The sequence below is a fragment of the Rana temporaria genome, chromosome 6 (genome assembly GCF_905171775.1).
Source record: "Rana temporaria chromosome 6, aRanTem1.1, whole genome shotgun sequence".
NCBI classification, from domain to species: Eukaryota; Metazoa; Chordata; class Amphibia; order Anura; family Ranidae; genus Rana; species Rana temporaria.
The window spans coordinates 1,469,876-1,495,478 of NC_053494.1; the positions used below are offsets into that span (position 1 = coordinate 1,469,876).

Here is a 25,603-nt window from a genome sequence, read left to right on the forward strand (position 1 = left end):
TTAGGCGCATCTTAGTTTGTGGGTCTGGCGCACAGATATGACGGCGCACATTTGCACTTACGTCGGCGTAACTTGTTATACATCGGCGTAAGTGCTTTGTAAATCTGGGCCTTTGTACAGTATTCACAAAGCACTTGCTCCCTAAGTTACGTCGGCGTAGCGTAAATGGGCCGGCGTAAGCCCGCCTAATTCAAAGTAGGCAGGTAGTGGGCGTGTTGTATTTAAATGAATCGTGACCCCATGTAAATGAAGCGCCGATCGAACGGCGCATGCTCAGAATCACGTCAAATTTACGCCGTAAGATACGACGGCTCAATGGCAACAACGTGAACGTAACCTACGCCCAGCCCCATTCACGTACGACTTACCTAAACGACGTAACATACGACGATGTTCCCGTGCCCATACCTTAACATGACTTATCCCTGCTTTATGAGGGGTAAAGTTACGCCGGACGTACGCCTTATGTAAACGGCGTAGCTTACTTGCGACGGGCGCAAGTACGTTCGTGAATCGGCGTATCTAGGTCATTTACATATTTGACGTGTAAATCAACGGAAGCACCCCTAGCGGCCAGCGTAAATATGCACCCAAGATGCGACGGCGTAGGAGACTTACGTTGGTCGTATCCAGCCAAAATTCAGGCGTATCTTAGATGCTGAATATGGCGCATAGATACGACGGCGCATCCTAGAACTTACGCGGCGTATAAACAGATACGTCGGTGTAAGTTCTTTGTGAATCTGGGCCTTTGTGTTTATTAGCAGTTATTGGCACTGAAGAGAAGAAACCACCCAAAAGGAGATTGGCTTGGGTTAGGAGAGTCAACGTTTGCCATAATTCCAATCAGTTGTGATTATCGAGTCAGTGAATGAGAGGGATCCAAGGGAGGTGCTCTTTACTGAGGGACATGGGGTGCAGGGGATTATGGGACACAAACACTCCCCCTTTGTGTCATGGACTGGGATCAGGAGGGAGAGCCATTCCAGGAGATGACAGAAGTGTCCGTGTGGAGATGTAGGGATTACAGAGGTACTCAGTGCACACTGGAACCCCAGGATGACACAGAATGCTCTGGGGTCACTTAGGGGGCTCTGGGGTGCACTAGGATTCATAGCATTCACAGGAGGTCCCTGGAGACATAGGAGCCACAGGGGTCACTGGAGATGCAGGATTCACAGGAGCTACAGAGGTCTTAAAGTCTTAAAGTGGACAGAGTAGGTAATAGTTGGACAGATTGGAGTAGGGAGTTCCATAGGATGGGAGAGGCTTGGGAGAAGCCCTGGAGGTGAGCATGGGAGGAGATGACGAGAGGACTAGAGAGCAGGAGGTCTCAGGAGTAATGAAGAAAACAATTAGGTTAGTATTTTGAGACTAGCCACTTGCTTACCGGGCACTTAAACCCCCCTCCTGCCCAGACCAATTTTCAGCTTTCGGCGCTCTCACTCTTTGAATGACAATTACGCGGTCATACAACACTGTATCCAAATTACATTTGTATCATTTTTTCCCACAAATTTCTTTTTGTGGTATTTGATCAAATTTTTTTATTTTTTAAAACATTTTTTATATTTTGTTGTACAATTTTGCAAACAGGTAGACATCAACACAATTTCTATCCGCTCCACACGTGTTAACATGTCAATGGCTGTAAACAAAGAGAAACTTGTAAATAACTCATGAAAGAATAAAGTTACATTAAAACCAAGCATACCATTGTTTTTCTTGTGAATCTCTGAATACGTTTGATGTGTCACATGACCCTCTTCCTATTGAAAAAACAAAAGTTGGATTCAAAATGGCCGACTTCAAAATGGCCACCATCCATCTTGAAAAGTTTCCCCCCTCACATATACTAATGTGCCACAAACAGGAAGTTAATATCACCAACCATTCCCATTTTATTAAGGTATATCCATATAAATGGCCCACCCTGTACTATTCTTTACACCAGGGGTCTCAAACTGGCGGCCCTCCAGTTGTTGCGCAACTACAAGTCCCATCATGCCTCTGCCTATGGAAGTTGATGACATCACCACGTTCTTGCCATTCAAAAGGATGGCGGTTCTTTTGAATGGCCAGCTGTATGCACGGCTTGGCAAGCCAAGCTTGCCAGGAATCCCGTCAGGAAAACCGACGTTTTTTTCCTGACGGGATTGCAGGCCGTGTGTACAGGGCTTTAGAATGCAGTATAGAAGAAAGCAAATAATACGAGGTATAAGATCAGACACACTATTTGCTGCCCATGGCCGTATCACGAGTCGGGGGTCTGTTTCTTAACTTGGGGTTCCCCTGGATTGAGATGGCAGCTTGAACAGAAGGATAACTTAAAAGGATTGTAAACAACATGATTTTAGCGATGATTCCTGTGCTCACGGTGAAGAAGAGACCGTAACAGATAGCCAGATACAGAGCCAAGCAAAGGCAGACCTGGAGGATCATGGTCCTGACGGCTCGGAGGTGACCCTCTAGTTGTGGAGATGAGCTGAACTGAGATGAATGGTGACGGATCTGGTGGACATGACTCAGGAGGGACCTCACACTGAGCCCAATGCAGAGGAAGATCAGAAGGAACGGGAGAAGAGAACTAAGAACCATATAGAGAGGGATGTATCGGACATCCATATGAATACCCGGAAGTGTACGATTCATGCCAGAGGGATCTTTGATTATTTTGTGACGTAAATGTAAGGTCCAAAGAAGTGGAAGAGATATGAAGAACAATCCCACGAAGGAGACGATGAGGATCTGGGTGATAGAAGAGGACAATCTTCTCTGTAACTGAAGGAAAATGCGGTGGGAACATTTGACCAGTTTCAGGCAGTAATAGAGGGAAAGCCAAGCCGTGTTCCAGAGGTTCTCATTCATCAGAAAAATATGAAAAACAAAGACATAAATATTAAGTCCTCTTTCATGTGGCAAATGAGACCCAAAGTAGAAATTCAGACCTTCGAAGGAGAAAGAACATTGGTGGGCGATCCCGGTGAGAGCCAACAAGAGGACGATTCTGTCGGACACATTGAACCCTTTTTTCCTCCTCCATTCCCGAACATACACAGCGACTATGTAGGAATTCAGAGTCAGACCTGACACCATGTTGAAGAAAATTAAGACAAGTCTAATTATATCGGAGACCAGCCACATTCTTGCCGTGTTGGTTGTCGGAGAGGTTGGGTTGTCAGACTGTGCAGATCAGTGTCAATGGATGAAATAAATGATTATACTGATCTAGCGCAGAGAGAGAGATGAAGAGACGAGACATGCAAATCACCATCATATTTCATTACATGGTTACCTGTGTGTTGTATAGTGATATAACTCTAATACAAGATCCGGGAAACCTCTAACTGGGACAGTCTAAGGCCTCGTACAGACGAGAGGATATCCGCTGGAAACAGTCCGCCGGACCGTTTCCAGCGGATAAATCCTCTGGCGGATTTGGATCTGATGGCTATACACACCATCAGATCAAAATCCCAGCGGAATACATCCGCAGTGATGTGGCCGTGCCGTCGCCGCGACGATGACGCGGCGACGTGCGCGACCCTGGAAGGTAAATACTTCCACGCATGCGTCGAATCAATACGATGCATGCGAGGGATGGGAGCGGACGGACTTATCCGGTGAGTCTGTACAGACGACCGGATAAGTCCGAGGGACTGGATTCCAGCGGATAGATTTCTTAGCATGCTAAGAAATTTTTATCTGCTGGGAATCCGTCAGCTGGATTTTTATCCGCTGGGAAATGTCCGCTAGGCCGTACACACGACCGGATCTATCCGCTGGAACTGATCCGCGGATAAATCCCAACGGATAGATCCGGTCGTGTGTACGGGGCCTGAGAATTATTGGCAGACAGGATTTTTTTTCACGTAGACTTTATCTCAATGTTTTATGATATTGTCATTGTTCTGGAATGAATTCTGTAGAGGTGGGTTCCCTATAACCTGCCTAATGTGCACTTTAATTTTCCATTTTCCAAAAAGTCGTGTTCTGGAGTTTTCATGTTGTGACATCGGCCAGATTCTGTTGGGACCTCTAGAGTGTTATGTTAGAGGTACAGCAGAGAATAATGTTTGTAATTTCACCATTTCCCAAAGAGTTGGCAATCAGTGGGTTGGTCAGTCTTTGAATAACATGCTGGACAAGCTTCTGGAAGGGTCTACTTGGAGTTTGGGGATCTAATCTGAGCCTGGACCTTGTGGTGGTTCCAAGCCCTCTGGGCCTCAAGTCTTAGTTGTTCTACCAGATTAAAAACCTAATCCATGCGGTTTCTGTTGTGGGACAATAGAGCCGGGGACAAAGAAATTACACTAGACTCTCCACTGGTCTTTGCTGAACTTGTGTACCTGGTGCTGAAGAACTACTGCTTGCTAGAAGCTACTTTAGCCTTCTGGGTCTATATGAAGTCTGAGAATCCACCCTGGGACTGTCATCTAGAGCAATATTGCTGACTGGGTATTTCACCAACTCTCCATGTTGTTTTATAGATAAACTATACTGAGAACCCATCACCATCACACATATAGAACCAGAACCCTCCTCATTACATCAGGGTACCCAGAGAGACCCCCTTCCTAACATCAGGATCCCCAGAGAGCCCCCCTCCCTACATTAAGGTCCCCAGAGAGCCCCTTCCATACATCAGGGTCCCCAGAGAGCCCCTTCCATACATCAGGGTCCTCAGAGAGCCCCCACTCCCTACATTAGGGTCCCTAGAGAGCCCCTTTCTTACATCAGAGTTGCCAGAGAGCCTCCTCTTACATCAGAGTTGCCAGAGAGCCTCCTCTTACATCAGGGTCCCCAGAGAGCCCCTTCCTTATATCAGGGTCCCCAGAGAGCCTCCCTCTTACATCAGGGTCCCCAGAGAGCCCTCTTCCTTACATAAGTGTCCCCAGAGAGCCCCTTCCTTACATCAGGGTCCCTAGAGAGCCCCTTCCTTACATTAGGGTCCCCAGAGAAACCCCTTCTGTACATCAGGGTCCCCAGAGTACCCCTTCCTTACTTCAGGGTCCTGAAAGATCTGTACTACTCTGGATGACAAGCGCCTTGAGGCGATTAAGTTCGCATTTGCTGCGCTATACAAGTTACTCACTCACTCACTCACTCAGGGTCGCCAGAAAACCTTCCCTTACATCAGGTTCCCCAGAGAGCCTTCCCTTACATCAGGGTCCCCAGAGAGCCCCCATCCCTACATTAGGGTCCCCAGAGAGCCCCTTCCTTACATCAGAGTTCACAGAGAGCCTCCTCTTACATCAGGGTCCCCACAGAGCCCCTTCCTTATATCAGGGTCCCCAGAGAGCCTCCCCCTTACATCATGGTCCCCAGAGAGCCCTCTTTCTTACATAAGTGTCCCCAGAGAGCCCCTTCCTTACATCAAGGTCCCCAGAGAAACCCCTTCTGTACATCAGGGTCCCCAGAGAACCTATTTCTTTCTTCAGGGTCGCCAGAAAACCTTCCCTTATATTAAGGTCCCCAGAGAGCCTTCCCTTAAATCAGGGTCCCCAGAGAGCCCCCCTCCCTACATTAAGGTCCCCAGAGAGCCCCTTCCTTACATCAGGGTCCACAGAGAACCCCTTCCTTACATCAGGGTCCACAGAGAACCACTTCCTTACATCAGGGTCCACAGAGAGCCTCCCCTTGTCTGCAGCAATTAAAAAAAAACTTCTGCTCAGCTGGGGGCCAGGGGAAGCAACAGGACTGTTAAACCCCTCAGCTCAAGTTCTTAATGCTTGTGGTGATCCAGACCTCACTGTGGCTCCGGGCTCCGGGCTCCGGGCTCCATCTGCTCAGCTGGTGGCCGGGGGAGGAACATGACTAGTTAATGTTATCAGGCACAAGTTCTCATCTATATTCAGCAGTTCCGACAATTTTATCATTGTCCTGACGTCCACTTCTATACCAATTTGCTGGGCGATGTAATTGTCGTGAACCGCAAACACAAGGATTTCTCTGCCAGGACCATTTGATGATTTTTGGGCTTAGCCCTCCAGGAGTAATTTTGGCCTTTTCACAAACCAATAGAACTGATCTGAAAATTATCTTTTATTGAAGGTGAAAAAAATCTGATATCCACCAACAACTAGTACCTGGAAGACAGAGGTCTGTGTAAAGGGAAAAGGGGAAGGAGGAACGGAATGCAGTATAGAAGAAAACAAATAATAAAAGAGATATAAGATACATCTAGGAACTGGCTACAGATAGGCAGACACTCAGGGCCAGATTCACGTAGGTCGCCGCATCGTTAAAGCAGCGTAGCGTATCCTATTTACGCTACGCCGCCTTAAGTCAGAGAGGCAAGTGCTGTATTCTCAAAGCACTTGCCTCCTAAGTTACGGCGGCGTAGCGAAAATGGGGCCGGCGTAAGCGTGCGTAATTAAAATGAGGATGAGGGGGGTGTGTTTTATTTAAATGAGTGGTGACCCGACGTGATTGACGTTTTTTACGAACGGCGCATGCGCCGTCCGTGTACATTTCCCAGTGTGCATTGCGGCAAAGTACGCCGCAAGGACATATTGGTTTCCATGTGAACGTAAATTATGTCCAGCCCCATTCACGAACGACTTACGCAAACAATGTAAAATTTCAAAATTTCAACGTGGGAACGATGGCCATACTTTACATTGGCTACGCCACCTAGGGGGCAGCTTTATCTTTACGCCGGCATACCTCTTACGGAAACGGCGTATCTTTACTGCGACGGGCAAGCGTACGTTCGTGAATCGGCATATTTACTCATTTGCATATTCTATGCCGAACTTAATGGAAGCGCCACCTAGCGGCCAGCGGAAATATTGCACCCTAAGATACGACAGGCCGTCGTATCTTAGGTAGGTTTAAGTGTATCTCAGTTTGAGAATACACTAAGGCCTCGTACAGACGACCGAACATGTCTGCTGAAACTGGTCCGCTGACCAGTTTCAGCAGACATGTTCGGTCGTGTGTACGGCCGACCGGACAGGTTTCCAGCGGACATTTAACCACCCGACCGTTTTCGAGCGGACACATGTTTCTTAGCATGCTAAGAAACATGTCCGCTGGAATCCTGTCCGTCGGACATGTTCGGTCGTCTGTACAGACTCACCATACATGTCCGAGCGGCCGCCATCACTCGCATGCGTCGAATTACTATGACGCATGCGTGGAAGCATTGACCTTCCAGCGTCGCGCACGTCGCCGTGTCATCGTCGCGGCGACGGCGCGGACACATCACCGCGCTGTCTGTCCGCGCGGATTTCTGTCTGATGGTGTGTACAACCATCAGACAGAAATCTCCGAGGGGACATGTCCGCTGAAAACGGTCCGGTGGACCGTTTTCAGCGGACTGTCCCCTCGTCTGTACGAGGCCTTAAACATACGACGGGCTTAGATTACGAGTTACGTCGGCGTATCTACTGATACGCCGGCGTAACTCTTTGTGAATCTGGCCCTCTATGTGCTGCAAATGGGCGTATCACGAGTCGGGGGTCTGTTTCTTAACTTAGGGTTCCCCTGGATTGAGATGGCAGCTTGAAAAGAAGGGTAACATGTAATGATTGTAAAAGACACGACTTTAGCAACGGTTCCTATCTCGATGGGAAACAGGAGATCATCATACAAAGTCAGATACAGAGCCAAGCAAAGGCAGACCTGGAGGATCATGGTCCTGACGGCTCGGAGGTGACCCTCTAGTTGTGGAGATGAGCTGAACTGAGATGAATGGTGACGGATCTGGTGGACATGACTCAGGAGAGACCTCACACTGAGCCCAATGCAGAGGAAGATCAGAAGAAACGGGAGAAGAGAACCAAGAACCATATAGAGGGGAACGTATCGGACATCCATGTCAATAACCGGATGTGTATGATTCATTCCAGAGGGATCTTTGATTATTTTGTAATGTAAATGTAAAGTCCAAGGAAGGGGAAGAGATATGAAGAACAATCCTACCAAGGAGACGATGAGGATCTGGGTGATAGAAGAGGACAATCTTCTCTGTAACGGAAGGAAAATGCGGTGGGAACATTTGACCAGTTTCAGGCAGTAATAGAGGGAAAGCCAAGCCGTGTTCCAGAGGTTCCCATTCATCAGAAAGATGTTAAAAACAACAATATAAATTTGAAGTGATTTGCCCGGTGATGAGTGAGACTCAAAGTAAAATTTCAGAACTTCGATGGTGAAAGTGATTTGGTAGACGATCCCGGTGAGAGCCAACAAGAGGACGATTCTGTCCGGCACATTGAAGCCTTTTTTCCTCCTCCATTCCCGGACATACACAGCGACTATGTAGGAATTTAGAGTCACTCCTGGCACCAAGTTGAAGAAAACGGGGACAAGTCTAATTATATCGGAGACCAGCCACATTCTTGCCGTGTTGGTTGTCGGAGAGGTTGGGTTGTCAGGCTGTGCAGATCAGTGTCAATGGATGAAATAAATGATTACACGGATCTAGTGCAGAGAGAGAGGAAGAGACATGCAAATCACCATCGTATTTGATTTCATGGCCGCCTGAGTTTGTATAGTGAGATAAATGGAATACGAAGTCAGAGAGGGTTTGTAAGCAGGTGATTCCAAGAGGGGTTCAAAGTGTTAAAAAGTTTCTTCTGCTGTGTTCATGTTCTGAGGTTAATCAGGTCAACTATGTACCTGTGCGTGATGTGCTAACCACTTCCCTACCGGGCCTATTCTGGCACTCCTCTCCGTCATGTAAAAATCATAATTTTTTTGCTAGAAAATTACTCAGAACCCCCAAACATTATATATATTTTTTAGCAGACACCCTAGTGAATAAAATGGCGGTAATTTCAAATTGTTATCTGTATTTGCGCAATAATTTTTCAAAGAACTTTTTTCTTTTGGAAAAAAAAACGGTTTTAATGAATTAAAAAATAACAAAGCAGTAAAGTTAGCCCAATTTTTTTGTATAATGTGAAAGCTGATGTTACACCGAATAAATAGATACCCAACATGTCACGCTTTAAAATGACTCATGGAATGGCGCCAAACTTCAGGTACTTAAAAATCTCCGTAGGCGACGCTGGGGCCTCCGACAGTCATAGAGATGACTGGTGACCATCTGGTCCCCGGAAATCTCTATCGTCGTCAAGCGGCGGATGGCGGCGGGGGGAAGCCGTGACTTTTAAAAAATGGACACCCGAGACCGACAGGTACACTGACTCGAGTATAAGCCGAGGGGGCTGAAAAACTTGTCTTATACTAGAGTATATATGGTAAATAAAAAAATGTGAGATTATTGTTATTATTTTTTTTACACAAAATTGGCAATGAATAAGATATTTCTAACCAACAGCAGAGGCATCCTTAGAACTGCACCCCAAAACGCATTCTACTACTCCTCCTTTGTATGAGAATATCACATATGTCACAACCTAGCCACATAGAGAGGCCCAAAATCCAAAGAGCTCCTTTGGGCCATCTAGGGCCAGAAATTATGCATTTAACCGCTTGCCTACCTGACACCTCTCTTACGTGTAAAAATGTTTTGCTAAAAAATTACCCAGAGCCCCCAATCCAGATCTCCTCTAGTGAGCCCGTCAAAAGTGTCCGCCACAATGTCACAGTCCCGATACAAAACGCAGATTGCAGCCATTACTAGTAAAAAAATAATAATAATAAAAATGCCATAAATCTACCCCCTATTTTGTTGGGCACTATAACTTTTGTGCAAACCAATCAATATACACTTGCGATTGCGATTTCTATTACCAAAAATATGTAGGAGAAAAAAAATATTTCTCTCGCTCTACCGATCGCGGCAATTCCTCACATGTGTGGTTTGAACACTGTTTTCATATGTGGGCGTGACTTACATATGCGTTCGCTTCTGCGCGACGGGCCGGGACGGGGTGCTTTTTTTTAATTATTTACTTTTTATTTTTTACTTTTATTTTTTATTTTTACACTGTGCCTTTAAAAAAAATAATTGGCTCACTTTTATTCCTATTACAAGGAATGTAAACATCCCATGTAATAGAAAAAAAAGCATGACAGGTCCTCTTATATATGAGATCTGGGGGTCAAAAAGATCTCACATGTGTCATATTTACACTAAAATGCAATAAAAAAATGAAATGTCATTCTTTTTTACAAAAAAATTCCCCTTTAAGACCATTGAGTGGAAGTTTGACGTTGCTTCCGCCATCCAATGGTGTAGAGCCCAAGCGGGGGCCATCTTTCTCTCACTTGGCTCCATGTCTGTCAGTAAAGAGGACCTGATCGTCTCCGCCGCTACCGACAGCAAACGGTAAGCGGCAGGGAGACGCTTGGAGCCTGGCGGGAGGGGGGGCCCCTCTCCTGATAAAAGTGATCTTGCGCCAAATCTGCCGTAGAGACCACTTTTCTCTAAAACCTGACCGCCGGCTAAAGAAGAGGATACCGGGGTGATGACAGTTGGCTCCTACCATAACAACGGTATTCCTCTTCAAATAGTCACCGTATAATGACAGCGGGCGGTTGGCAAGTGGTTAAAGTCATTAAATATTACAATCAGGGACGTCTTTAACATTGATTGGACCCTGGGCTAACATTTTCTTGGGCCCCCCCCCTCCAGAATCTACTTATCAACTATTTGCGGGCACGTGGGCAAAAGGGGCAGCTGCTTTGGGACAAAGGGGCAGCTGCTTTGGGCCCCACAACAAAGACTGGGCCCGGGGCAGCAGTCCTTTTTGCAATGCATTGAAGACGGGCCTGATTACGATGTGCATTTTTGGTGGAAAAAAAGACACAATTACATACAATAAAATAAATGTTCAATATTTATTTTTATTATAAAGAGAATTAACACACAATGAATATTTTGGAGAGTTACAGCAGTAAAAGCTTCACACCGCCACCATTAGATAACCAGAAGAGAAAACACACAGCCCCTCCCCCCAAATGCATAATGGTAATAATAACAAAAATTACACACTTTATGCAAAAAAAAATAAAAAAACAACAACCAATATACCTCTTACCTCTTATATTGAGAGGTCCTTACCTCTTTGTTTTCATACTTTGGATACATGTTTGAAATTTCCAAGTTGTTACATAGTTACATAGTTAGTCAGGTTGAAAAAAGACAAGAAAAGTCCATCCAGTTCAACCATAAGAAAAAATATATATATCATACAATCCCATATACACAATTCTATACCCACAGTTGATCCAGAGGAAGGCAAAAAAAAAAATGCCAGCAGAGCATGAGATCCAATTTGCTACAGCTGGGGAAAAAATTCCTTCCTGATCCCCCGAGAGGCAATCGGATTTTCCCCAGATCAACCTTACCTATAAATGTCAGTACCCAGTTATATTATGTACATTTAGGAAAAAATCCAGGACTTTCCTAAAGCAATCTACTGAGCTATCCAGAACCACCTCTGGAGGGAGTCTGTTCCACATTTTCACAGTTCTTACTGTGAAGAAACCTTTCCGGATTTGGAGATGAAATCTCTTTTCCTCTAGACCAGGGGTCTCCAAACTTTTCAAACAAAGGGCCAGTTTTTTGTCCTTGAGACATTATAAGGGACAGCTTGTGGCCAGCGGGGGCAGAAAATGTCTCGTTCCCAGCACCAGTGAGAATAAGTAGGGCCTCAAGGCTAGTGGTCAGTAGGATAAGGAGTAGTGCCCCTATTAGGAGGAATTGTATTCCATCATTGGTATCAGTGGAAGAAATAGTGCCCCCTTGTTGGTGTCAGTGGGAGGAATAGCACCTCATAATCAGTGGAAGAAATAGTATCCCAAGGGGCAGATAAAGGCTAGCAAACGGCCACATCTGGCCCTCAGGCCACAGTTTGGAGACCCCTGCTCTAGACATAAAGAGCACCCCTTTGTCCTCTGTGTTGACCATAAAGTGAATAACTCAACACCAAGTTCACTCTATGGAACTTCCAGGTTCAGTTATTTATTTATGAAATGTTACAATGTATTGTATACCTTTTTGAAAATAAAATATTTTGAAAGAAATATTCTGATATCTAAAAGAAGTTTAAAGAGGGAAGAAGAGTCTGTCTCCAGAAGGGAAATGGTAATGTTGTGATGAAATGCAAAAAAAAAGAAAAAAAAAAAAGAGACATAAAAGGTATCTAAGTTGGGGGTCTCTTTCTTAACTTGGGGTTCCCCTGTATTGAGATGACGGCCAGAGAAGAAGGGTAGCTTGCAATGAATATGAAAATAAATATTCTCACAGCTAATCCTAAGTATGGAGAGAGGTGGAGAAGGCTGAAGACAGCCAGATACAGAGCCAGGCAAAAGCAGACCTGGAGGATCATGGTCCTGACGGCTCGGAGGTGACCCTCTAGTTGTGGAGATGAGCTGAACTGAGATGAATGGTGACGGATCTGGTGGACATGACTCAGGAGAGACTTCACACTGAGCCCAATGCAGAGGAAGCTGATGAGAAACGGGAGAAGAGAACCAAGAACCATACAGAGGGGAACGTAACGGACATCAATTTCTATGGAATTATGAAATCCATATGGATTATTGGTCACGTTATTGTAATGAAAATGTAAGGTCCAATGAAGGGGAAGAGTTGTGAAGAATAATCCCACCAAAGAGATGATGAGGATCTGGGTGATAGAAGAGGACAATCTTCTCTTTAGTTGAAGGAAAATGCAGTGAGAACACTTGACCAGTTTCAGGCAGTAATAGAGGGACACCCAAGCAATGTTCCAGATGCTCTCATACGTCAGAAAGATATAAAAAACAAAGGTATATATATTCCGCCCATTGTTATGTGATGGGAGAGACACAAATAAGAATATCAGATTATCAACGGTGCAAGAACATTGGTAGACGATCCCGGTGAGAGCCCGAAAGAGGAAGATTTTGTCGGTTACATTGAAGCCTTTTTTCCTCCTCCATTCCCGGACATACACGGCGACTATGTAGGAGTTCAGAGTCACTCCTGACACCAAAGTAAGGAAAATGGTGACGAGTCGAATTATATCCAAGACCAGCCACATTCTTGCCGTGTTTGTTGCCGGAGAGGTTCCTCTGTTGGGTTGTCCAGCTCAGTGTCAATGGATGAAATTAACGATCAACTGGATGAAATAAATGCTTAGACTGATCGAGTAGAGAGAGAGCTGAAATGGAGAAACATGCAAATCTCGGGAGCATTTGATTTCATGGCTACCTGTATTTGTATAGTGAGGAATGTGAGACCAGAGGAATAAATTACAGGAACTGTCTCCGAAGCTGAGAATACTTTCCATTGAGCACACCGTGGAGGTTTATTATTTATTGTTTTATTTCATTTACTTTAAACTTGACAAAAATGTTTGGTTCACCTGCTGGCAGCCCCCTTCCTTCACCTGGAAACCAGTGCTCAATGTACTGTACTTGGGGGGGGGGTGTAGAAGAGCCCAGTCACCAGTAATGGTGAGTCCGAGTACTTCGGGTGCTTTTTTTATTACCTCTCCCTTGAAGGGTTACAATTAGTATGATAGAACTCTAACCTGCTTGGCCACCTTCCAGGTTTGGAGACACTAGCCCATAGGTAAGTTGTTTTTAGATGTGGGGACACCGTGTTATGCCAAGAGGACCATTCATGAAGTCGGGAGACCAGTACTAACTGGTTTATTTCACAATCACATCTTAGGAGACCAAATTACTAACTTCAGGGTTCACAATGATCCTCACATTTTTCCTGCAGCTCTTAATGGGGGCTGGGCCCAGGTCAGGTGTCTGAGAGTAAGCCCTAGTCTGTGCAAGTACCAATCAGCCTTACCCGTCTGTCTCAGTATCATCTCAGGAAGCCTCTTACCTTAAAGCCTCGTACACACGATCAGTCCATCCAATGAAAACGGTCTGAAGGACAGTTGTCCTGGGTTAACCTATGAAGTGAAGTGAACCTATGACTGATGGTCCGTCGTGCGTACACACCATAGGTTAAATAACCGATCGTGTCAGAACGCGGTGACGTAAAACACAACGACGTGCTGAAAAAAACGAAGTTCAATGCTTCCAAGCATGCATCGACTTGATTCTGAGCATGTGCGGGTTTTTAACCAATGGTTTTGCATACTAACGATCGGTTTTGACATAGCGGTTACCATCCATAGGTTAAATTTTAAAGCAAGTTGCCATTTTTTTAACCTAAGGTTAAATAACCTATGGGGCCTACACACGATCGGTTTGGACTGATGAAAACGGTCCTTCAAACCATTGTCCACTGGTTAACCTATCGTGTGTACGAGGCTTAAGTCTTTAAAATTGATATGACAGACGAAGATGTGAGTAATGGTTCTCTTGACTTCATGAATGGTCCTCTGGAGTGGATTGACCCCACCTCTAAATAGAGCTCACATATGGACTAGTTCCCCCAAAACCTTGAGGATGGTCAAGCATGTTAGTCTTTTGTCATATCAATGTCAAAGTATTAAGGTAAGAGGCTTCCTGAGCTGATACTGAGACAAATGGGCAAGGCTGGTTGGTGCTTGCACAGACTGGGGCCTACTCTCAGACACTTGACCCGGCTCAACCCCCATTAAGAGCTGCAGGAGGAATTTGAGGCTAACTGTGAACCCTGAAGTCAGTAATTTGGTCTCCTAAGATGTGATTGTGAAATAAACCAGTTAGTACTGGTCTCCTGACTTCATGAATGGTCCTCTTGGCATAACACAGTGTCCCCACATCTAAAAAGGGCTTACCTATGGGCAAGTATCCCCAAACCTGGAAGGTGGCCAAGCAGGTTAGTCTTCTATCATACTAATTGTAACCCGTATTCCCTTCTAAGGGAGAGATAATAAAAAAGCTCCCAAAGTACTCTGACTCACCATTATTGGTGACTGGGGGCTACTCTCAGACACCCCACTTGACTCAAACCCCATTAAGAGCTGAAGAAGGAATTTGGAGCTAATTACTAACACTCACTTCTTAGAAAAACAAATTAGTCAATTCAGGGTTCCCAATTAGACTTGCCATTCTCTTGTAGCTTTTAATAGATTCTCTGAGAGAGGAGTCTCAGAGTAGGACCCCAGTCTGTGAAGGCATCAAACAGCCTTTACTCATCAGCTCCGGAGGCCTCTTACCTCAACTTCTTCCAGGAGTCCACCACACAGGGTCAGGCAGCCTCCTACCTCAATCCTTTGTAATTGATATGACATTAAATACCTGACCACCTTCCAGGGGATACTACTAACCCATATGTCAGATCTCTCTTTAGCTGTGGGGACACTCCTCTTCAGATGGAAGTTCATGAAGTCAGGAGAACCATTACTCTTACCTACTTCTGATTTATTTTACACTTACATCTTAGTTGACCAAATTAACTCCAGGGTTCCCAATGAGGGTTCCTAATCCTCCTGAAGCTCTTAATGAATTCTTTGAGTTGGGTGTCTGATAAAAGACCCCAATCTGCACTAGCATCTATCAGCCTTTAATGGACCTTGCTTAGTGCACTGGTGGGCAGTCATGTTGGAACAGGAAGGGGCCGTCCCCAAACTCCTCCCACAAAGTTGGGAGCATGAAATTGTCCAAGATTTTTTGGTATGCCGACGCCTTAGGAATTCCCATCACTGGAACTAAGGGGCCAAGCTCAACCCCTGAAAAACAACCCCACACTAGGGTTGAGCAAACACCCCCCCCCGGTTCGGTTCGCAGCAGAACATGTAAACAAGGAAAAAATTTTGTTCGAACACGCAAACACCGTTAAAGTCTAGGGGACACGAACATGAGAAATCAAAAGTGCTAATTTTAAAGGTTAATATGCAAGTTATTGTCCTAAAAAGTGTTTGGGGACCCGGGTCCTGCCCCAGGGGAGTGTTTGGGGACCCGGGTCCTGCCCCAGGGGACATGTATCAATGCAAAAAAAAGTTTTAAAAACTGCCATTTTTTTGGAAGCAGTTATTTTAATAATGCTTAAAGTGAAACAATAAAAGTGAAGTGTTCCTTTATATTTCATACCTGGGGGTGTCTATAGTATGCCTGTAAAGTAGTGCATGTTTCCCGTGTTTAGTCCCTGCACAAAATGTAATTTCTAAAGGAATAAAAGTCATTTAAAACTACTCGCGGCTGTTCATGAATTGTCGGGTCCCAGAAATACAGATAAAAGTAATTGAAAAAAAGGGCATGGGTTCACCCCCCCCCAGTCCATTAACAGGTCCTTTGGGTCTGGTATGAATATTTAGGGGATCCAAAATTTAAAAGAAAATTGCGTAGGGGTCCCCCCAAATTCCATTCCAGGCCCTTTAGGTCTGGTATGTATATTAAGGGGAACCCTGTGCCAAATAAAAAAAATGGTGTAGGGGTCCCCCTCAAAATCCATACCAGACTCTTCAGGTCTGGAATGAATTTTAAGGGGAACTCCGCACAAAAATAAAAATAAAATGGCGCAGGGTCCCCCCAAAAATCCATACCAGACCCTTATCCGAGCATGCAACCTGGCAGGCCACAGGAAAAGAGGAGGGACGAGAAAGCCCCCCCCTCCTGAACCGTACCAGGCCACATGCCCTCAACATGGAGGGATGAGTGCTTTGGGGCAGGGGGGCTCTGAACTCCCCCACCCCAAATCTCCCCATGTTGACCATCAGGTTGATCCCTACCCCACACCATAATCCCCCCAAATAACCCCTTTTTGGAATGTAGACAATCCAAGGTATTTAGTAAGAAGCATGTCAAGTTTTTGAAGTTGTATTTTTTGTCCCAATTTTTTTAAAAATTAAGAAATTAAATAAAAAAAAACATTTGTTTTCTTTTTTTTAAATACTGTCACCAGTGCAGTACAGCGTCATCATATGATTGTTGTGATCAGGGATACTGACTGGTATGTCAATAAATAAATAAAAAAGATTCTATGTACTTTATATATTGTGATATAGAGGCAGAGATCGGGGCCAGCTCAGCTTTACCTTCACATACAACTAACCTAAATATTTGCAATCCAGGTAACATTGTTTCCATGCAAATCTGTGGTTGACACTCGCCCTCTGAGCGCTCAGGATAATCCCTGGTTCAGACGTTTCTCGATCAGTTACAGTTATATATTGGAGAGGGATGCAAATCGTTGTGGTTTCTGTCCCTCTTCTGTGCAGGATGGAAGAAGAATTATGTGCAGCCACAATCCACCCCTCATAACAACTTCCTACAATCCTCTGTGACAGGCTATACTTGGTGACCTTAAAGTGGTTGTAGAGAAAGATTACAGCCAGCCCCTCTGTTCTACCAAGCTACACTACACTGTGCACATGCTTGTATAAAACGATACCTCTAAATTAGGGTGACCAGCAGTGGCGGCTGGTGCTCAAAATTTTTGGGGGGGCGCAAACGAAAAAAAAAATTGCAGCCTCACTGTGCCCATCAAATGCAGCCACTGTACCATCAATTGTCACCACTGTGCCATGCCATCAAACGCAGCCACTGTGCCATCAATTCGCACCACTGTGCCATGCCATTAAACGCAGCCACTGTGCCATGCCATCAAACACAGTCACTGTGCCATCAATTGTCACCACTGTGCCCTTTAATTGTCACCGATGTGCCCTTTAATTGTCACCGCTGTGCCCTTTAATTGTTCCCACTGTGCCCATTGTCCCCACTGTGCCTATTGTCGCCTATTGATGTCGCCGCTTTGCCCTGTAAAGTGCCCCTTCCCCCCCCGCCTGGGACTTACCTTTACTGGTCCTGGAGTCAGCCATCCACGTCCCTCGATGTCTTCTACCGCCCTCGATGACTGACAGGCATCTCAGCCAATCAGGTTAAACTAGCCAGAATAGGCCAACCTGATTGGCTGAGATGCCTGTCAGTCTTATACAAGGAGCGCATCCCTAGTGCGTTCCTTGTATAAGCTTCCGGGACCCGAGGGCTGTACTCGGAAAAGCCTATCAGAGCCGTTGGCTCTAATAGGCACTTCCGTACAGCCAACAGCTTCCGTTATTCAGATGGCCGGATATGAGCGCCGACCATCTGAATAGAAAAGCGGCAGCGGCGATAATAACATTCGTGCAATGCATGAATCTATGTTATTAGAATCAGTGGCGGTGAGAGCCAGAGGGGGCGACGCTCCAGCGCCCTCTATGGACGAACCGCCACTGGTGTCCAGACATCCCCAGTTTCCGGGGACAGTCCCTGGATTGAGGACACTGTCCCTGGACCAAGTCTGTCCCCGGTTTTGTCCCCGTATTTGATTTGAACAGGGGCTTTGGCAATTTCAAAGACAGTGGGCCAGATTCACGTAGCTCAGCGGATCTATAGATCCACTCGATCTACGTGAATTAAGATCCGCTCCCACAAGTTTAGGAGGCAAGTGGCTAATTCACAAACCACTTACCTCCAAACTTGCGACGGCGGATCCTAAATCCCCCGGCGGAATTCTAATTCCGCGGCTAGGGGAGTGTACTATTTAAATCAGGCGCGTTCCCGCGCCGATTTAAATGCGCATGCGCCGTCCGGGGAATTTCCCGGCGTGCATTGCTCCCGTTTCGACGTGAGCGGGACTTGCGACGCGCGTGTTCGTGAATCGGCGTACGCAAACGACGTTGGAAAATTCAAATTCGATGCGGGAACGCCAGCTATACTTAACATTGGCTGCGCCTGCTAAAAACAGGGGTAAGTATACGACGGGAAAACCGCTACGGAAACGACGTAAGAACACTGCGACGGGTCCGCGTACGTTCGTGAATTCGCGTATCTCGCTGATTTACATATTATTTATCGTAAATCAGCGGGAACGCCCCCGGCGCCATTTTTAAATTGAAAAAAAATATCCGACAGTGTAACACAGTGTAACACTGTCAGATCTTAGCCCTATCTATGTGTATCTGATTCTATGAACCAGGCGCATAGATAGGACCAGTGTAAGTCAGAGATACGATGGTGTATCAGGAGATATCAGGAGATAATACACCGGAGTATCTCTTTGTGAATCTGGCCCAGTCAGTGCAGAATAAAAAAATAAAAATTCAGAATTACACCCCCCCCTCGCTCCTTCTAGCATAGGGGGGTGTATTTTTTCCATTATCTGTCCCCCTTTCTGATGATCATGTGTTGGTCGGAGCGGAGGGAATATTTCTTTAGTTTCAGGTGCATGTCCATCCAGCTCCGCTCGCACGATCTAGTGCAGAGAGAGATGAAGAGACGAGACATGATGGATTTCATGGTTACCTGTGTTTGTATAGTGAGATAAAAGGATTATGAGACCACAGGAACGTATTACCGGGACCTTCTGAAAGCATGAACATTATTTTTCATTAAAGGCGCAGTGGGGATTTATTTATTTTCTATTTAATTTTCTTAGAACTTTTAATAACTGATGAGTATACCTTTCACAGTACAGTTGGTAGCAACCACCTGCCTCCATCTAGAAGCTTGTACCCCTAACAAGGGGACCCCCAGATCCCAGGCCCCAAAGCACCCTCCCTATGTTGAGGGCATGTGGCCTGGTACGGTTCAGGAGGGCGGGGGGAGGGGGGGCGCTCTCTCGTCCTCCGTCTTTTCTTGTGGGTCCTGCCAGGTTGCGTGCTCGGATAAGGGTCTGGCATGGATCTTTGGGGGGACCCCTACACCATTTAAAAAAAAAAATTGCCACAGGGTTCCCCTTAAAATCCATATCAGACTTGAAGGGCCTGGTATGGATTTTGGGGGGACCCCCACGCAATTTGTTTTTGACCATCATTCATACCCGATCATCATTCATAAAGAGGGATTTGGTCAGAATAGGGGTCAGCAAGTGGCAATTAACATGCATGTAATAACAATCTAAAATGCCCCAGCCAGAAACTGGTTAAACAGGACATTTTAAATAATAATCTTGAAAAAATTTATAATAATAAAAAAAGAATAATATTAACCTCTTCATGCCGGCCAAACGCATATATGTATCCCACTTACCGTGCTGAGAGAGCATGCTCCCAGCGCGGTAGGCGGCAGTGCAGTAGGCGGCAGTTACCGGAAAGCCCCCGGAGCTTTCCAATCAGCAGCCAATCACAGCGGTCACATTACCCAAATGCCCACCTCCACCTTACAGCTTTTATAACCCTTAAAGGCCGGGGAGAAGGGGTTAATAAATGCCAGTGAAAGCGATTGTACTGGTGGTCAGCAGAGAGGGGGTCCCCTTACATTGGTGGTCAGTGTACATCATCCACACCTTTGTGATCCTTGGAGAAATGCCTCAATATGCTGGTGGGTAAAGAAGAAGGGCCCCTTTATATCCGTGATTGGCATAGAAGGGCCCCTTTATATCCGTGATTGGCATAGAAGGGCCCCTTTATATCCGTGATTGGCATATAGAAGGGCCCCTTTATATCCATGATTTGCATAGAAGGGCCCCCTTACATTGGACATTAGTGAAGATGTATTTACCATTTCTCATAGCTCATGGAAACCTTAGAAACCTCTGACGAATAACTCAAGAGTTCTCCAGAAGACTGGCTGAGAATTGTTGGCCTGGATCCTCAAAAATGTCCTTCTTTATTTCAATGATTGGCATAGAAGGGCCCCCTTTATATCCGTGATTGGCATAGAAGGGCCACCTTACATTGCACATCTCCTGTATTGTTACACACGACTCTGCTATCGGTAGACTGAGGCCCAATTTATATATGTCTGTTATATTTCAAATGAGAATAAAAAACTTTGAAATAAAATAAAAAATAAAATAAATAGCTTTACACATTTGGTTTCGAATAGTAAAAAATTTATCCGGTTACCATTTTTACGGGAAGGGGAATAACAGAGATCACATTTATTGATTTATGTTTAAATTCTCAGAATCATAAATATATCACAACGTGCATTAATGATGGAAAAAAAAGACACAATTACATTGAATAATATACACATTTAATAGTTTTTTCATTAAACCATTTCTAAAGAGAAATAACACACAATGAAGGTTTTGGAGAGTTCCACCAGTGAAAGCTTCACCCATCCACCAATAGACATCGAGAAAATAAATCACACACATCCCCTCCCCCACTTTAGAGATAATAATAATAATAATAATAATAATAATAATAATAATAATAATAATAATAATATTTATCACAACTTCATACTATATCCAAATAAAATCACTAAAATATGACCCGCCACCCTAATAATAAAAATAATAATATAAATAATAACAACTACATACTATATCCCCAAAAAATCTAAAAATATGACCTGACACCCCAATAATAAAAATAATAATATAAATAATAACAACTACATACTATATCCCCAAAAAATCACAAAAATATGACCGACACCCCAATAATAAAGCAGATGGGAAGTTGTAGAGATGAGAGGAGTTCTGGACATTTTTCCTCTTCAATCCGTCTTCTTTGGAACTTGGGTGGAATCTGATTCCCTTAAAAATCGATTTCCCGATCTCCAGACAAATAAAATCCGGGCAGATGGATACACTGATCTTTATATTTCTCATTTATCTTTGGATTCCAAATGTGTGTCAGTCCAGAAATTCACAATCATCTGTTTAGTCAATACAGAAAAATGTCCTTTAGGCTCGGGTTCACACTGCTGTGACCTGGAAGTTGCAGCCCTGTACACACGACCGGGATTCCTGGCGGTATAAAGTCCGCCGGGAATCCCAAGAATCTGTTCGGTAAGTTTCCCTGTGTACACACGTCGGGAAAACTGCAGGTAGAACTTATGTCCGGGAATCCCGGCCGTATGCTTCATCGCAGTTTTCCACATAGGAAAACTGCCGGGTTTAAAACCGCCGGGAATCCCAGCGGGAAAATAGAGAGCGGGTTCTATATTTTCCCGCTGGGATTCCCGGCAGTTTTCCTGTCGGGAAAACTGCGATGAAGCATACACACGGCCGGGATTCCCGGCCAAAAGGTCTCCCTGCAGTTTTCCTGGCAGGAAAAGCGATTGTGTGTACGGGGCTTTACTTTGACTTTGCCAGGTGACTTTCTGGCAACTTGATGCTACTTGAGCGCTACTTTGATGGAACTTGATGTGATAGGGAGGGGCTACACCGCAGGAAGTGTCTGGGTAATCCTCCTGTAATGTTGGATCCAAATCACATCAATACAGATGAGGATCTGAATTGAAGGTGACTTCAATTAAATTCTATGGGCAGAAGTCAGATAGAAGTCACCTTGAAGCAGGAACCTTTTCTAAAGTCGGAGAGACTTCAGTAGTAGCGACTTCGGTTAATCAGCTCTCATTGACTAACATGGGATTTCACATGTCATGCCACTTGGGGGTCTCACAAGTCAGATCCCAAGGGTGAACCAAGCCTTTGGTAGGTTGTATATGAAACCTAAACCAGAATAAATGTAATGAACTCCCATAATAACCCCCCCCCCAAACTCCCTCTGTCTGTGCAGGAGGCCTCATGATTGATGAGGAAGAAATGAAACCACATGAAAGAAGATTAATCTGGGTTGGGGGAGGTTTGCCGTCAGTCAATGTTTTCCACAACCCCCAATCAGTTCTGATCATTGGGATCCAAGGGGGGTCCTCTTTACTGAGAGACATTGGGATTTTGGGATGAGATATTGAGATCTTGTATCTAATGAAGTATTGAATTTTACTCTAGAAAGTAAAATATTTCCTTCTCATATCATTTATGTAATATGGTGGATATAAAAGGAGATGACAACGACATCCTGTGCTACTAAAGATTTAATGTCCTGACCAGTGATAGGAGAACCTGCTGGTCAGGAGACCCGTGTTCCTCAAGGGGACATGGGCAGAGGGGAACTGATAAGGTCCCCCTCCATAAATTATACACCCAAACAGGGCTGTGGGGGATGGGACAATCATATTTGACTGTCAATATATCAGTGTTTTGAATTTTCTTATGAAAAATGGAAACAATCATGGCTTTTTCTTGTTAAATACTGTATTTACTGGCGTATAACACTCACTTTTTTATCCTGAAAATATTGGTAAACTGTGCCTGCGTGATATAAGCAGGGGGCTATGGAAAGTTTTTTTCCTGAAATTTCCCTCTTAAAGTTAGGGTGCGTGTTATACGCCGATAAATACGGTATATTTATTGAATTTTCACCAAGAAAAACTTTAAATATATAATCATGGCTTTTTCACACATTCCATGACAATCTCTTCCCCATAAGATTAAAATATTCTGAAATCTAACAGAGTGAAGAGTGAAGAAAAGGAGTTAGGTAGAGGTTCTTCTCAAAGGGAAATGGTAGAGTTTGGCGAAAGGAAATAATAAAGAAAATAAAGAAAAGAGACATAAAAGGTATCTAGGTAGGGGGTCTGTTTCTTAACTTGGGGTTCCCCTGGATTGAGATGATGGCCAGAGCAGAAGGGTAGCTTGTAACGATTATGAAAATAAATATTCTTACAATCATTCCTAAGTACGGGGAGAACATGATCATGCTAAAGACAGCCAGATACAGAGCCAAGCAAAGACAGACCTGGAGGATCATGGTATCTAATATGTCAGTCAAGTCTTCAGATGTGGACCACAACACACAGAGCCTTTTACCCTAAATTGTGGACCACCTAAGATATAAGGGGTCAAATAGCGTTCAATTAACCAAAAAATACCATCAGATTCCTGGCAAGCTTCTTAGGGGTTTTGGCTCATATGTTGTCTTTCTTCATGGATAATCACTACAGAATCACTAGACATCCCCTGCATATCATAAAAAAGAACCCCCTCATGGCATAGTATTAAAAAGGTACTTCAACATTTATTTAAAAACTCCAGAATACTCACACTATACACAATCAAAAAGAGCATGTCATCAAAGCGTGAAAAGTTTTAAACCTGCAGGATGGCCACGGTCCTTGTGCGTTGTGATGTCAGGCATCGTAGCTCCAACTTACGCATTTCACCATCATAAGACGTCATCAGGCTCCCAACAAAATGCGTAGAGTGGAGCTACGATGCTTGATGTCACCATGCACCATAATAGAATAATCAACATCACTGGAAATAATCATGGCTTTTTCACACATTGATGAAACGGTCCATGACAATCTCTTCCCCATAAGATTGAAATATTCTGAAATCTAACAGAGTGAAGAAAAGGAGTTAGGTAGAGGTTCTTCCCAAAGGGAAAACGGTAGGGTTTGTCGAAAGGAAATAATAAAGAGAATAAAGAAAAGAGATATAAAGGGTATCTAGGTAGGGGGTCTGTTTCTTAACTTGGGGTTCCCCTGGACTGAGATGACGGCCAGAGCAGAAGGGTAGCTTGTAACAATTATGAAAATAAATATTCTTACAATCATTCCTAAGTATGGGGAGAACATGATCATGCTAAAGACAGCCAGATACAGAGCCAAGCAAAGGCAGACCTGGAGGATCATGGTCCTGACGGCTCGGAGGTGACCCTCTAGTTGTGGAGATGAGCTGAACTGAGATGAATGGTGACGGATCTGGTGGACATGACTCAGGAGAGACCTCACACTGAGCCCAATGCAGAAGAAGCTGATGAGAAATGGGAGAAGAGAACCAAAAAACATACTGAGGGGAACATATTGGAAATCAATTTCAATGGAATGGCGATTTGAAGATGGATCGTTGGTCATGTTATGGTAATGAAAATGTAAAGTCCAAGGAAGTGGAAGAGTTGTGAAGATTGATCCCACGAAGGAGACGATGAGGATCTGGGTGATAGAAGAGGACAATCTTCTCTGTAACTGAAGGAAAATGCGGTGGGAACATTTGACGAGTTTCAGGCAGTAATAGAGGGAAAGCCAAGCCGTGTTCCAGGCGCTCTCATACGTAATAAAAATATAAAAAGCAAAGGCGAGTAGATTTTGTCTTTTGTCGTGTGATGAGGAAGACCCGAAAAAGAACATCAGATTATCAACGGTGCCAGAACATTGGTAGACGATCCCGGTGAGAGCCGACAAGAGGACGATTCTGTCGGACACATTGAAGCCTCTTTTCCTCCTCCATTCCCGGACATACACAGCGACTATGTAGGAATTCAGAGTCAGACCTGACACCACGTTAAGGAAAATGATGACAAGTCTAATTATATCGGAGACCAGCCACATTCTTGCCGTGTATGTTGCCGGAGAGGTTCCTCTGTTGGGCTGTGCAGATCAGTGTCAATGGATGGAATTAACGATTGGCTGGATGAAATAAACGATTGCACTGATATAATACAGAGAGATGAAAAGAGAGACATGCAAATCTCCATAATGGATTTAATGGCTACCTCTGTTTGTTTAGAAAGATCAAAAGGAATTTGAGACCATAGAGACATATCACAGGAACCGTCTGAAAACATGAAGATTATTTTTCATTGAGCACAGTAATTTAAAAAAAAATATTATTATTTTCAATGAAATTTCTTTTGAACTTTAGCTAAGTTTTGAGTATATCTTTCACAGGGCAGTTGATAGCAACCACTTGCCACCACCTTGAAGCCTGTACTCTACTTATGCCGCGTACAGACGATCGGACATTCTGACAACAAATCCGTGGATTTTTTCCCAACGGAATGTTGGCTCAAACTTGTCTTGCACACAGACGGTCGCACAATTGTTGTCGGAAATTCCGATTGCCAAGAACGCGGTGATGTACAACATGTACGACGGCACTATTAAAGGGAAGTTCAATACCAGTCATGTTAGTAGAAGTTTGGTGAGAGGCGATTCGCCTCGTGCTTTTCAGTCCGTTACAGCGTGACGAATGTGCGATCTCCATTACGAACGCTAGTTTTACCAGACCGAGCGCTTCCGT

The 25,603-nt window shown here is 44.5% G+C and overlaps 4 protein-coding genes across 4 annotated transcripts; all 4 read right to left on the reverse strand.

The window, feature by feature from the left end:
* Positions 1-2,232: 2,232 nt before the first annotated feature.
* LOC120942728 (taste receptor type 2 member 40-like) lies at positions 2,233-3,144 on the reverse strand. The gene has a single exon (XM_040355653.1). It carries the CDS (start codon positions 3,142-3,144, stop codon positions 2,233-2,235), a length of 912 nt encoding a protein of 303 aa, XP_040211587.1.
* Positions 3,145-7,431: 4,287 nt separating this feature from the next.
* Positions 7,432-8,343, reverse strand: LOC120942729 (taste receptor type 2 member 40-like). The gene has a single exon (XM_040355654.1). It carries the CDS (start codon positions 8,341-8,343, stop codon positions 7,432-7,434), a length of 912 nt encoding a protein of 303 aa, XP_040211588.1.
* A 3,719-nt stretch (positions 8,344-12,062) lies between these two features.
* Positions 12,063-12,944, reverse strand: LOC120942731 (taste receptor type 2 member 4-like). Its single transcript, XM_040355655.1, has one exon. It carries the CDS (start codon positions 12,942-12,944, stop codon positions 12,063-12,065), a length of 882 nt encoding a protein of 293 aa, XP_040211589.1.
* An 11,086-nt stretch (positions 12,945-24,030) lies between these two features.
* On the reverse strand, positions 24,031-24,912 carry LOC120942732 (taste receptor type 2 member 40-like). The gene has a single exon (XM_040355656.1). The coding sequence runs from the start codon at positions 24,910-24,912 to the stop codon at positions 24,031-24,033; it is 882 nt and encodes a 293-aa protein (XP_040211590.1).
* Positions 24,913-25,603: the final 691 nt, after the last annotated feature.

What these genes read in the sequence shown, in the direction of transcription:
- LOC120942728 (XM_040355653.1), bottom strand. Translation starts at nt 3,144, where the DNA reads ATGTGGCTGGTCTCCGATATAATTAGACTTGTCTTAATTTTCTTCAAC.
- LOC120942729 (XM_040355654.1), bottom strand. Translation starts at nt 8,343, where the DNA reads ATGTGGCTGGTCTCCGATATAATTAGACTTGTCCCCGTTTTCTTCAAC.
- LOC120942731 (XM_040355655.1), bottom strand. Translation starts at nt 12,944, where the DNA reads ATGTGGCTGGTCTTGGATATAATTCGACTCGTCACCATTTTCCTTACT.
- LOC120942732 (XM_040355656.1), bottom strand. Translation starts at nt 24,912, where the DNA reads ATGTGGCTGGTCTCCGATATAATTAGACTTGTCATCATTTTCCTTAAC.